At 44.3% G+C, this 11,843-nt stretch overlaps 1 protein-coding gene across 2 annotated transcripts; it reads right to left on the reverse strand.

Annotated features, from left to right (window-relative positions):
- Positions 1-380: 380 nt before the first annotated feature.
- On the reverse strand, positions 381-11,075 carry TMX1 (thioredoxin related transmembrane protein 1). 2 transcript variants are annotated; one of them, XM_033155738.1, is made up of 8 exons: positions 10,864-11,075; positions 7,658-7,773; positions 6,005-6,050; positions 5,557-5,685; positions 4,651-4,696; positions 3,865-3,966; positions 3,692-3,761; positions 381-719 (listed from the first exon to the last, which is right to left on the reverse strand). In XM_033155738.1, the coding sequence occupies exons 1-8, from the start codon at positions 11,058-11,060 to the stop codon at positions 562-564; spliced, it is 864 nt and encodes a 287-aa protein (XP_033011629.1). In that variant the 5' UTR covers positions 11,061-11,075; the 3' UTR covers positions 381-561. The 2 variants fall into 2 exon arrangements, with proteins under 2 accessions (XP_033011629.1, XP_033011713.1); XM_033155822.1 differs by lacking the exon at positions 3,865-3,966.
- Between the last annotated feature and the right edge of the window lie 768 nt (positions 11,076-11,843).

Consider the following 11,843-nt stretch of genomic DNA (forward strand, 5'->3'; position numbering starts at 1 on the left):
GCAGGGCCAAAGAGCCCCCTTCCTGAGCATGCAAAATTAGCTACATCCTTCCAATCTCCCTGCTTATTTCAGAGGCCCATTTCAGACACAACTGCAGATTCCTTTTTGCATTCTGAAGAGCAAAGCTAAGAGGAGTACCCTCTTGTTAGCACTGGAAAAGGAGAGCAGGCAGCACGTCTGAAGACTCCTCTTCCCGGACTGCCTCTGCATGACAAGGAGAGAATGCGTACACAGGGAAGCCTCATCGGGACACTTCAGGGAAACTTTTTCCAGCACTGCAGGCTGGCCATCAGAAAGAACTCATGTGGATACCGACAGAAAGCCATATGTGTAAGTTGCCCTTCTGCACTGCCTGGCCCAGCCCAAGGCTGCCACCTCCGTTGCTTCAAATATCAAACTTTATCAAAGACTTGCTAAATCAAAATGTGGTTGCGCCGCCCCCTAAATTGTTCCACGTCTGTTCTCTTGAAGGAGAGGAAAAGGAGGACTCCCTCCCCCTCCCCACTGAGTGTCAAGTTGTAACTCAGGAAATGCAGAAAGGGAGCCAGCTGGAATTAGTAGCTACGACTGCTCTGCTCCAGCACGAGCAACAGGGTTTGCAGCACGCTGCCTCAGTGCGTTCGGTGGTTCTCTGTGCTCCACCTCGGCATCGGGAAGATCATCTTCCTCCAGTTCTTCGTCTGCTTTTTGCAAGAGCTGAGTAGACTCCGGTAGCTTTCCTGAAAAGAAAACATATCTTTACCTCTGGGCAAAGATGACCTGCTCAGGCCTACAGGGGATCCAAGCTTGGAGCTATGCCCAAGTACTGGAACTTCCATTTTTGAAAACCACAAATAAACACCGGGAATTTCCGTTTCATTAATGGACCTGTCTTTTTTACCAGCAACTTTAAGCAAAATGCACTAAAATTAATCACAGACATAAAAAGAAGCAAAATAAAATAAAAAATTCCTTCCAGTAGCACCTTAGAGACCAACTAAGGTTTTTTTGGTATGAGCTCTCGTGTGCATGCACACTTCTTCAGATACATGCATGCACACGAAAGCTCATACCAAGAACAAACTTAGTTGGTCTCTAAGGTGCTACTGGAAAGAATTTTTTATTTTATTTTGTTTTGACTATGGCAGACCCACCTGTAATAAAAAGAAGCATTGAGGTAAGTTTTCTTTTCATTTTTGGAGCGCTTTAAAAGTTTTGAAACCATTCTACAAGCCTTGGCAGAGTGAAACCAGTGTCCCAGACAAATGAATGTCCACCTCTGCCTAGACACTTCCACCAAAGGACAGCCCACCACCTCCTGAGGCCGCCTCTGACCTTCCACTGTTTGTCCCACAGCTCTTAACTAAGAGGCAGTTTCTCCAAACAGCTCAGCCAAAATCTGCGTGCCTCAAATGTCCACCTACTGATTCCAGCCCTGGCCATTGGCACAGGGAAACTCAGGATCCAAGCCATTACCCAGCGGCAATTTCTTACATCCATTTTGTAACTATGATTCTCATGTTGGGTCATGGGGTGTGTCTGAGTAAGGCCACTGTCAAGAAAAAGATTCTTTCGCTTAGACCTCTGAAATGTTATTTCTTGGGAACTGGGATGAGCTCATCAGGCGGGAGCACCTTCGTCAACTTGTGCTACTTTGCTCCAGGGCCTGCCAAATGAGAATTGGCTTCAGCTCTGAGAATGTGAGTAAGCCTGAGTCCAGAAGCTTCTGGCTCCTCTAAGCCTTCAGATTGGCTCAGGGGGGCTTCCGGCGGCTGACGCCATTACGGGTGGTCGTGGGATGCTTCGTCTGCGAAGCACCCAGTCCATCCCGGGGGTTAGGAGCCCTGCAGCCGCATAGCGGGGCTCCGGTTGGGGTGCGGGAAGAGCGTCCCGCACCCTGGGCTCCCCGGCTGTGCCCGTTGTGGCTCCGAACCCTTCCCCCGCTCCCCCTGTAAAGGGGGAGTGGGGGTGAAGGGACGACGGAGCCGGGCTATAGGGGACATGCCCCAACCGGGATGTAAATGCGGCGACAAAGCCTGTGATGAGCGTCTAAGTTCTACCTGTCTTTAAGGAGCTGATAAGAACCCAGAGGCTGTGAGTAATTGATTGACTCTTTGTATTCCTGGAACGATCTGGGGGAAAGAAGAAAGGCAGCCCGCCTCCCTCCCTTCGGGTGGTGAAAGAAATTAACTCTTTAAGTGACTGCTGCTACAACAATCGATAGAAAGTATTTGGAATTTGAAAACTGAGACTGTTGAGATTTCCCTTCGGGGGTTAACTGGGGAAAAAATATCTCCATTTGAAGTTTTGGTCTTTATACTCCGGCTTCGGAGAAATGGCGACGACTTGGTTTGTCGTGGGAAAAAACTGAAACAAAGGAAGGAAGAGACAGGAACTGAAATCTGATACTCACCCTCTCTCCTAAAATGCTGGACTTTGTGCTCACACTGGTATTGAACTCTGGTTTAAAGGATGAGGAAATGCTCACTGTCTTGCAGCTGGAACTGCTTAATCGAAAACTACAAGTTTTGAGTGGAATTATAAATAAAAAGGACTCACTTTCCACAGAGGAGGCTTTTCAAAAGTTTTACACAACGGAATCAAACCTTGGCAAAGAGCTGGGAGGGGCGCTGGAAGGATGGTTTGAAATGGCTGGGCAACTCCGAAAGGAGGAGGAGCCGATTTCTGGGGGTGGCAGCCCTGGAACGGGAAAATCTACAATATCCAGACTCCGAGGTGGCAGCTCGGGGGCAAGGGACATCGAATTAAGATTTCTACAAGAAGAAGAAGAAAAAGAAGCGGAGGAGCCCATGGAGGTGATGAAGACCCTGAGGCTTGATGCGGGGTTTGTTGTGGATGTTGCCTGGACCTGTGGACACTCAGAGGAAGACAATTGGAGATTTGGTTCCGGTGAAAGACAGAAAAAGACAATGGACAGAGGGGGAGTGGGTTGAAGTACTAAATGTATAATCCAAATGGTCTGCCATGGTATCTGAAATTGGAGTGTGAAGTCTGTTAATTACAAGTTTATTTTAAATAAGTAAGGAGATATTGAATCTTAAGTTAAAAGCAGCATGATAAAGGATAGAAGAAATAAGTTTAGCTATAAGAATATTTGGTTATGATTTAGGTTATAATGCAAAGATTAAGATAAGTATGTTTTCTTTTTTTTTTTTAAGTAAAGTTAAAATTTTTTATAGAGAAAAGTTGTTAAGGAAATAGTATATTGATTTAAAACCGAAGGTGAATAGGCGGGGGAAGTCAAACGTCAAGATTTAGAACTAGGAATTTTTTTTTTTTGTAAGGTATATAAATAAGAAGAAGAATCCTGACATTATGTGTATTTGTATTTGTTTTTGTATCTGTAGGTATGGGGTTGGGTTTGTGTTATATTATGAAAATGCTAATAAATTCTGTATAAAGACAGATTGGCTCAGGGGGCACCCCCTAGTTGCTATCCCTTTCGGCTACGCAGTCAGCCACTGCCTTTGCCCCTTTTGTCTCCTGCTTCCATCTTCTACCTGTTTCTACCTGGGATACAGTATTTCCTGTGCTATGGAACACCAGCTTTTGGGTCCTTGCTCCCTGCTGGTGTTCTTCAGCTTGGATCCCCAGATGTTCTGGGACTACAACTTGCATCGTCCTTAGTCAGGGATGACAGGAGTTGCGATCCGACCTCAGTTTGCAACTCAAGACACGCAATAGGGCTTACTTTGATAATGGTGCTGCAGCGGTCTGTGCTTTTTGGAAGGGCAAATACAGTCTGCCAGAAATACCATTATCTGGAAAAGAAAAATTCTTTGTTTTAACACTGTATTATTGCTTCGTGTTTGGTGTGAGATGTGACCTTCAAAGTTTCCAAGACATACAAAAACATTTACTTACAAGCCCCAAAAGGAGTCCTGAAAACAACGTTGCAAATGCAAAAATGGCATAGGAACCCCAGGCTGGGATGCCGAGGTTTTCTGTGAAATAGTTGTGGCAGTTCTACAAGAGAAGGAAGCCTGGTTAGAGCAGAGGGTCACCAAACCTTTGGTGTGCGTGAATTTTTGAGCAAATGCCACCCCCTCTGATCACTTATTCCCCCCCCCAGTCCACAAAAAAACCCAAAAACATAGAAATTGCACACTTTTCCAAGGGACCTGGGTATAAGACAAACCCAGCAGAATTACTCTTGAGCACAGAGAGGTGAATGAAGAAGAAGAAGAGTTTGGATTTGATATCCCGCTTTTCACATTCTCCTTTCCCTTCCTCCCCCACAACAAACACTTTGTGAGGTGAGTGGGGCTGAGAGACTTCAGAGAAGTGTGACAAGCCCAAGGTCACCCAGCAGCTGCTTGTGGAGGAGCGGAGATGCGAACCCAGTTCCCCAGATTACAAGTCTACCGCTCTTAACCACTACACCACACTGGAATGAGGAAGTGGGAAAGAGAGTCTCTCTTCCAACTTCCTGCTTCAGGTCTATGTATCTTTCTACGAAAGAAAGGATAACCTCCCTCACCGGTTCAGAAGCAAGGGGGCAGTCAAAGGGGAGGAAGGCCCAGAGACTCGATGGGCAGCAGGGGCAGACCTCCTCAAGGTGGCAGTTGTGCCCACAGGAGCTATACTGGCAACCCAAGGTAGACACTCAAGTGCATTTGGCTCAAGGGGAGATCTGAAACACACACATACCCTGATCCACATAGATAGCTGGAACAAGGCAGACATGCTGCTCATCCTGCCAAAAAAGAAAAAGGCAGAAGAGATAAAACAAAGGCCTTTTCTGCAATCAAAGAAGGCAACAAAACAACACCAACTGTTGTTCACTCTCGCTGGGGCACTAATGAAACCTTCGCTCTGAATGCCTGACGTTTTCTCTGCCATACTTGGGATTCTGACGCTGGATGTTCGCTAGAGAAAGTGTGCGTGGGGCACAACTGCAACATCCCTCCTGTCTCAAAATTCACTTTTTAACATTCTGTAACCTCCTCTGGACACGGTTTCCTTGGCTCTACCATCAATCTTTCTTCTCCTAACACAGAGTTAAAGGAGGCTTTTGACCAAGACCAGATTAAATAGGCTGCGAAAAAGGCCCTAGTCTAGAGCACATGATTTTCATAATATGGTTATGGAGAAAGGTAATTTTTGCTGGAAAAGTTAGCAGCTTAAAGAAGCCTCTTTAAGCAGTCTGGGCTAGGCCGACCTGCAATTTCCACAAGGTGATACTGGTTTGACCACACTATCAGTGCTGAAATAAGTACCGTATTTTCCGGCGTATAAGATGACTGGGCGTATAAGACGCCCCCCCAACTTTCCCTGTTAAAATATAGAGTTTGAGATATACGCGACTGCAGATTCTCCACCCGGCGTATAAGACAACCCCCGACCTTTGAGAAGATTTTCCTGGATTAAAATGTAGTCTTATACGCCAGAATATACAGTAAGTTTATCAAGTGGTCTACCAAAACCCTCAAGCAATTTTCAAGGTGACTGAATATTTTTTTTAAAAAATGATCTTAATATATAATTCAGTCATTTTCATTTATTGATTTTTGCAGAAGCCTATTAAGGGAGAAGGAGACTTTAGTTGTCACTTACAGGAAGGAAGATGGACCAAACCATGAAGAAATGGGCTCGTTGGACTTCCACTCCTGGTCGCTGATGAAATTGATGAAATCCGTTTTAGTCCGTGGACCTTGGTATCGTCTGAATTCACCATCTTTACAGCTGATCAAAAGAAGAGTCCTGTCAGTAACTCAAAAATTCCCAGCACGTATGTGAAACTATGGAGAAGACTGCTGGACTCATATGCTAAGGCTGAGCGTTGTTACAAACACAAGAACTCATTGTCAGCTTTATTCCCCAACGGTTAGGGCATTCTCTCTCTCTCCGCCCCCCCCTGCCCCTTGTCTTTGTCCAAAGAAGACAGAGAGAACTGAAGTCCAGTACTGTATTATTGTTCCAATTAGAACTGGGGGTGAGGAATGAAGAACTAAGGTTCCCCCCCCAATAAAAAAAACCTGCCATGTTTAATTAGAGTACTTACTGGTAGATGGTGGGGAGTGCTGTTATGATAAACCGTCCACTCAGTCCTGCAGAAAGATCCACAGGGAACATCAGAGCTAAAGGTTTGTTAGAAGTAAGGGGTTTTTCCTGCGCTATCAATATGTGTTGCTACTAAAGGCTTGTTAAGTCTTATTTTCCCCAATTGCACATATTTTGTGTAACCCTTGAACTTTGTGCTCTTAACCCTTCTACAACTCGCATAAGATACTCATGTAGCAATCAACTCTCCAACCCCACGTAACATATAATCAATATTTGGACCCCAAACGGACAGGCCTTGCTCTACAAAAGATATTCGTCTCTCATACCACAGTGACTTGACTATTTTTGCAGCAGTGACAGACACGTATGCAGGCTAGCAGGACATAATTAAGGTGATGTACCGTTAGTTAATACAGTAGCAGGTTTTTTTTAAAAGTTGTAATACGAAGGAGAATGTTTAAATTCGGAAACAATTAAAGATAAGGAAACCACTGACATGTATAAATTAAGCTAACACAAAAGAACCAGGGAAGGGAGTGGGGGGAAGTTGAGGGATCTAAGTAAGCCCCAAAATATGAATTTATTATGGTGTAAAAATGTTTTATTTTCTATTTTTTATTTTGTGTGGTTTATTCTTTTATACATATGTGATGATAATGTTTAATTGTGAAAATTATTTAAAAATATGTATTAAAAAAGGCGGTGTACTGTTATCCATGTTAATATTTATGGAGCATGCTATTTGACTAAAATTACTTCAGTTTTACACATGCTTTCGTTTGCAAATGTCTTGCTGCCTATAGAACTTGTATACCTTGGAGGACTTCAGGGAGTGTACAGTCCGTACTGAGTGTTGGACAAACCTCTTGACTCACACGAAGAGCATATCTCTCCTTCAAAGTGGAGCACTGCTATTTCTCATATTGTCATAGCAGAATCTTCCAAACCTTCTAAAGCAGCACCAGGTTTCACACCTCAAAGCTACTGCTTTAGCCCAGGCATAGGCAAACTCCGGCCCTCTAGATGTTTGGGACTACAATTCCCACCATTCCTAGCTAACAGGACCAGTGGTCAGGAATGATGGGAATTGCAGTCCCGAAACATCTGGAGGGCCGGAGTTTGCCTATGCCCGATTTAGCCTAATCAGCACAGATGTGTGGTACGTGCATCTACTCTAATGCAACCCACTGTATCTGAACAAGTTAGAACAATCCTTGTAAAATGAACTCTCAAAAGTTACTAACTAGCCTGTCATGGATTGGGGGCCTCGAAGTCCTGTGTAACGTGCAGGGGTCTCCCTTCAGATGTCAAGGAGATAAAGAACTACAGATCTTTTAGAAGGCATCTAAAGGCAGCCCTGTATCGGGAAGTTTTTAATGTTTATATATTTTTTAAGCCCAGAGTGGCTGGGGAAACCCAGTCAGATGGGAAGGGCATGAATAATAAAATTATTGTTGTTATCCTGCCACCCAAAGTCCACTGTATTACTGTAGTGGCACAGAGGATGGATTTGGTTTCTGTGTTGAGACAGAGGAGGTCAGAGCACCTCACCCACCTGCATGCAATTCCTTTTCACCTACAAAGTGAATGCTTAAATAAGATGAATTACAAATATATAAACTATTTCCCCTATGACAGAAGTGAACCTTACCTGGCTGCTCTGTCACATCCACTTTTGCGATGTTAATTTCAAGATCCTCCCCCCATTCAGCAAAGCTTTCCCATTCTGGCTGTAAGTTCTGACAGGCTGGGCACCAAGGAGCATAACTGGAAAGGAAAACTTATGTAAGCAACCACTGTGTGAGAAAACACAAATCCCACTTTTGCCCCCACAAAACCATCAACTTTTACAATATATTTTTAAGATCCAGTTCCCTGAAACACATTCACAATCCATGTCATGTCTATAGAGTGCTAAAAGCACAATTTAAGAGAAAACTACTTACCATATATATATATATATATATATATATATATATATATATATATATGTATGTATATATTGCAGCCACTCACAATGCAAGATACGCTCTATTGTTTTATGAGTTCATGGTTAAGAAAGGATTTGGAGTCAGCCTCCTACATGGTCCACTGCCAATGACATGATCCAGCAGCTCTCCTTTGGGAGGTAAAGGCTTCCCTCTCTGCACTCTCCTAATAAGGGCTCACAGGAAAGAAAGCGGAGCAGGGTGAGGGGCTTGCAAGGCCTCAGAACCTATCCTTAGATGATGACATGGGTTCACAGCTGAGTGGGAGAGGAGAAAGCAATGCCAACATCCCCCGACTCGGCCTTTGGTGTCTCCAGCTAAAAGGACCTCAGGCTGCAAAAGACCTTGTCCTGACTACAATCCTGTACAGCTACTGCTCTCTAGAGCTGACAGCTCTGGGTGCAACACCAGGTTCTCCTCTTAGCAATGTAAAGCAGCTGCAGCTGCATATGCTCATTATTCTAGATTCAGGTAGGTAGCCGTGTTGGTCTGACGCAGTCAAAATAAATAAATTAAAATTAAACAATTGTCCAGTAGCACCTTAGTGACCAACTAAGTTTGTTCTGGGTATAAGCTTTTGTGTGCATGCACAGGTATCTGAAGAAGTGTGCATGCACATGAAAGCTTATACCCAGAAAAAACTTAGTGGGTCACTAAGGTGATACTGGGCAATTTTTGAATTATGGTGCTGGAGGAGACTCTTGAGAGTCCCATGGACTGCAAAAAGATCAAACTTATCCATCCTTAAAGAAATCAGCCCTTAGTGCTCCCTGGAAGGGCAGATCCTGAAGTTGAGGCTCCAGTACTTTGGACACCTCATGAGAAGAAAAGACTCCCTAGAAAAGACCCTGATGTTGGGAAAGATGGAGGGCACAAGGAGAAGGGGATGGCAGAGGATGAGATGGTTGGACAGTGTTCTCGAAGCGACTGGCATGAGTTTGGCCAAACTACGGGAGGCAGTGAAAGATAGGCGTGCCTGGCGTGCTCTGGTCCATGCGGTCATGAAGAGTCGGACACGACCTAACGACAACAACAACAAGGTGCTACTGGACAATTTTTTAATATGCTCATTATAGCGCTGAAGCCTGGCTTTATGATTAAGGATAATGAACAGTGAAAGTGTGTATATAACAAAGTAAGGGGGAGGGTGGTGTTTCCTTGGTTCATATCCGGCTCTAGGAGCAAGAACAAAGTTGTTCAAAAATGTTCTAAGTTGTGCAACAGCAGACTATCAGTTCCCCCTCCTATGTCACTATGTTCGCCTATGCATTTTTCTTTAATGTAAGTCGCCTGATGACCTTCAGGTGACAAGGCAAAAACATTCCTCTTCGGCTACTTAAACGGAGGGGAGGGTATTGCTTTCTGTTAATATGTTGCATATTTTTGTGCTTTCATACTGCAAACCACCCTGTGCTCCTTAGATGAAGGGAGCTATAGAAATCAAGATGATGTATAAATAAATAAAAACATAATAAAATCAACCAAAGGAACTGCTGGGCAACTGCATATTTTAAAAGGGGCAAACCTGTTTTAGTAAGTCGCTGAAAACTCTTTGCAGCTTTTGCAATCACTGTACATTTGAGGAAGTGGCTCATGTGCTTCTTGCATGTCAACTATCATATTAAGAGTTTTGCCCTGTTGCAGGGTGTTTTCTTCCTGCTCATGGTGCAGCTTGGCCTCAGAAAGAGAAGTGAAGGCACTTCCAAGGAGCCCCTAAGGACACACCATCTAGTCACAGGCAAGCTCCTCTCTCTCCTTTAGGGATTACGGTTTCCTGCTAATATCCCTTCCTGTGTTTCCATGCTGCAAAAACGCCCCATGATCCTTGGATGAAGAGCCATGTGGGAACTTTATAAATAGGACAGAAGGAGCACAACACAGACAATGGAGAGCGGGTTGTCAACTTAACGGGGAAATTATTTATAAGATCTGTTGTAATTTGGCTTGTTAAAAATTCGGAAAACTATTGTTAGTAGGATTGGAATAACACTTGTAATTTAATGCTGAATTTTGGACACAATGGAGAGAGAAAAGATTTAGATTATCATAAAAGACACAAGGAGAAATAAAATAAAATAAAAATCCTTCCAGTAGCACCTTAGAGACCAACTAAGTTTGTTCTTGGTATGAGCTTTCGTGTGCATGCTTATGTTGGATATGTGATTGTAAAATTTTAATCTGGAAAACCAAATAAATAAATTGGCAAATAAATAAAGGTAGAAAATTTCTCATTACAAGTCTTCAGAGAGCCCTGCTAGGGATGTCAATTGCTTACAATAATTTTTCAAGTACCTTTCTGTATTTATTTAAATTTTGAGTCATTTTCTAATGAGTGCAATCAGAATTGCAAAACGTACAAAATGCAATGATATAAAGGTGAATTTTGATAGCCATGAGGCGGGAGGGAAGGAAGGAAGGAAGGAAGTTGATAGGCTCTAAAGAGCCAGGATGGTAAAGTGGAAAATGATGGTGTGAATGTACATAATTAAATGGAAAATAAATAAAATTATATATACACACAAAACAATATTCTGGAAAAAATTATATATATGTGTGTTTGTGTGTGTTTTTAATTATACTTATATAAATTATGTATATAAATTATATAAGTAATTATATAACTATATACAGTGTGTATATATATATAATAATAAATTTACAAACAATTTTTTTGAAAACTAATGAAAATAGTTTGGCAACGAAGATTTAATCAATTAATAATGATAATAATAATAATAATAGGGATATGAGAAGGGCGCCCCTTTCCGTCCATCCCATGCCGGTCCTGCTGCTTCACCGCGGGGAGGGTGCCTCTGAGCATGCACAGAGCGCCCCTTCCCCCCTCAGCCTCCCCCCCAAAGGGACTCACAACTCGACCATCCACTCTCCCTGCAGGAGCTCCCGCCACGACCCGTCGCTCAGCGACCTCACTCGGCTCCTTCCCGCCCGCGCGGGCCCCGCCGCGAGGAAGACGAGCAGGAGGAAGAGGAGGCGGAGAGGGAGAGGCGGCGGCGGCGAGGGCGGCCGCGGCGCTGAGGAGAACGAATAGCTGCTGGGAGCCGCCATCTTGGCCCTCTCCACTGCGCATGTCACGAGGGAAGGCGGCCCCGCGGCACGCCGGGAAAAACGGGCGGCGTCAACGGTGGCTCGGAGGGAAGGAGGGAGCTGGCCTGCGCACGCGCTTCATTTCCCCTCTTCGGGCGGGCGGGGGGGGGGATGTCGGAGGGGACGGCGATTGGGCGGCTGCCCCTCCGCGGCGAGCCAATGGCTCCCTGGGACTGAGGCGTTCCCCGCCCCTCCTGGCTGGGTAGGAGGAGCCTCCGGTCCCGTTAGGATGACTCAGCGGTTCTTATTGCATGACGTTGCATTTTATGTAAACGGCAATTGGCTTGGGGAGAGAGAGAGGCCGGCAAATGGAACCGAGAGATGATACCGTTACGTGAAGGATTCCGGGGCGTCACGTTGCAGACCGCCCTGGGATCTCCGGAGGAAGGGCTGTATAGAAATTTAAGAAATAATAATACAGTGGTACTTTGGTTCTCAAACTTAATCCGTTCCCAAACCAAGGCGCGCTTTTCCATAGAAAGTAATGCAAAACGGATTAATCCGTTCCAGACTTATAAAAACAACCCCTAAAACAGCAGCTGAACATGAATCTTACTATCTGAGACCATGGATCCGTAAAATGAAAGCAATAAACAATGTAGCCTACTGCAGTCACACACACACAATCAATCAATCAGTGGCTGAACTGGGTTCCACACAGTCACAAAAAAGGAAAATAAGTAGCAAAAACAGACCTAAGCGTAACACTCAAAATGGAAGCGTGGCACTCAAAATGGAGCATTT

The sequence above is a fragment of the Lacerta agilis genome, chromosome 1, assembly GCF_009819535.1.
Source record: "Lacerta agilis isolate rLacAgi1 chromosome 1, rLacAgi1.pri, whole genome shotgun sequence".
Taxonomy (NCBI): Eukaryota; Metazoa; Chordata; class Lepidosauria; order Squamata; family Lacertidae; genus Lacerta; species Lacerta agilis.

What these genes read in the sequence shown, in the direction of transcription:
- TMX1 (XM_033155738.1), bottom strand. Translation starts at nt 11,060, where the DNA reads ATGGCGGCTCCCAGCAGCTATTCGTTCTCCTCAGCGCCGCGGCCGCCC. An exon ending in GGATGTGACAGAGCAGCCAG is followed by an intron (nt 6,051 to 7,657) that starts GTAAGGTTCACT and finishes ATCTTTCTGCAG; the next exon opens with GACTGAGTGGACGGTTTATC. An exon ending in CAGGACTCCTTTTGGGGCTT is followed by an intron (nt 3,762 to 3,864) that starts GTAAGTAAATGT and finishes TTTCTTTTCCAG; the next exon opens with ATAATGGTATTTCTGGCAGA.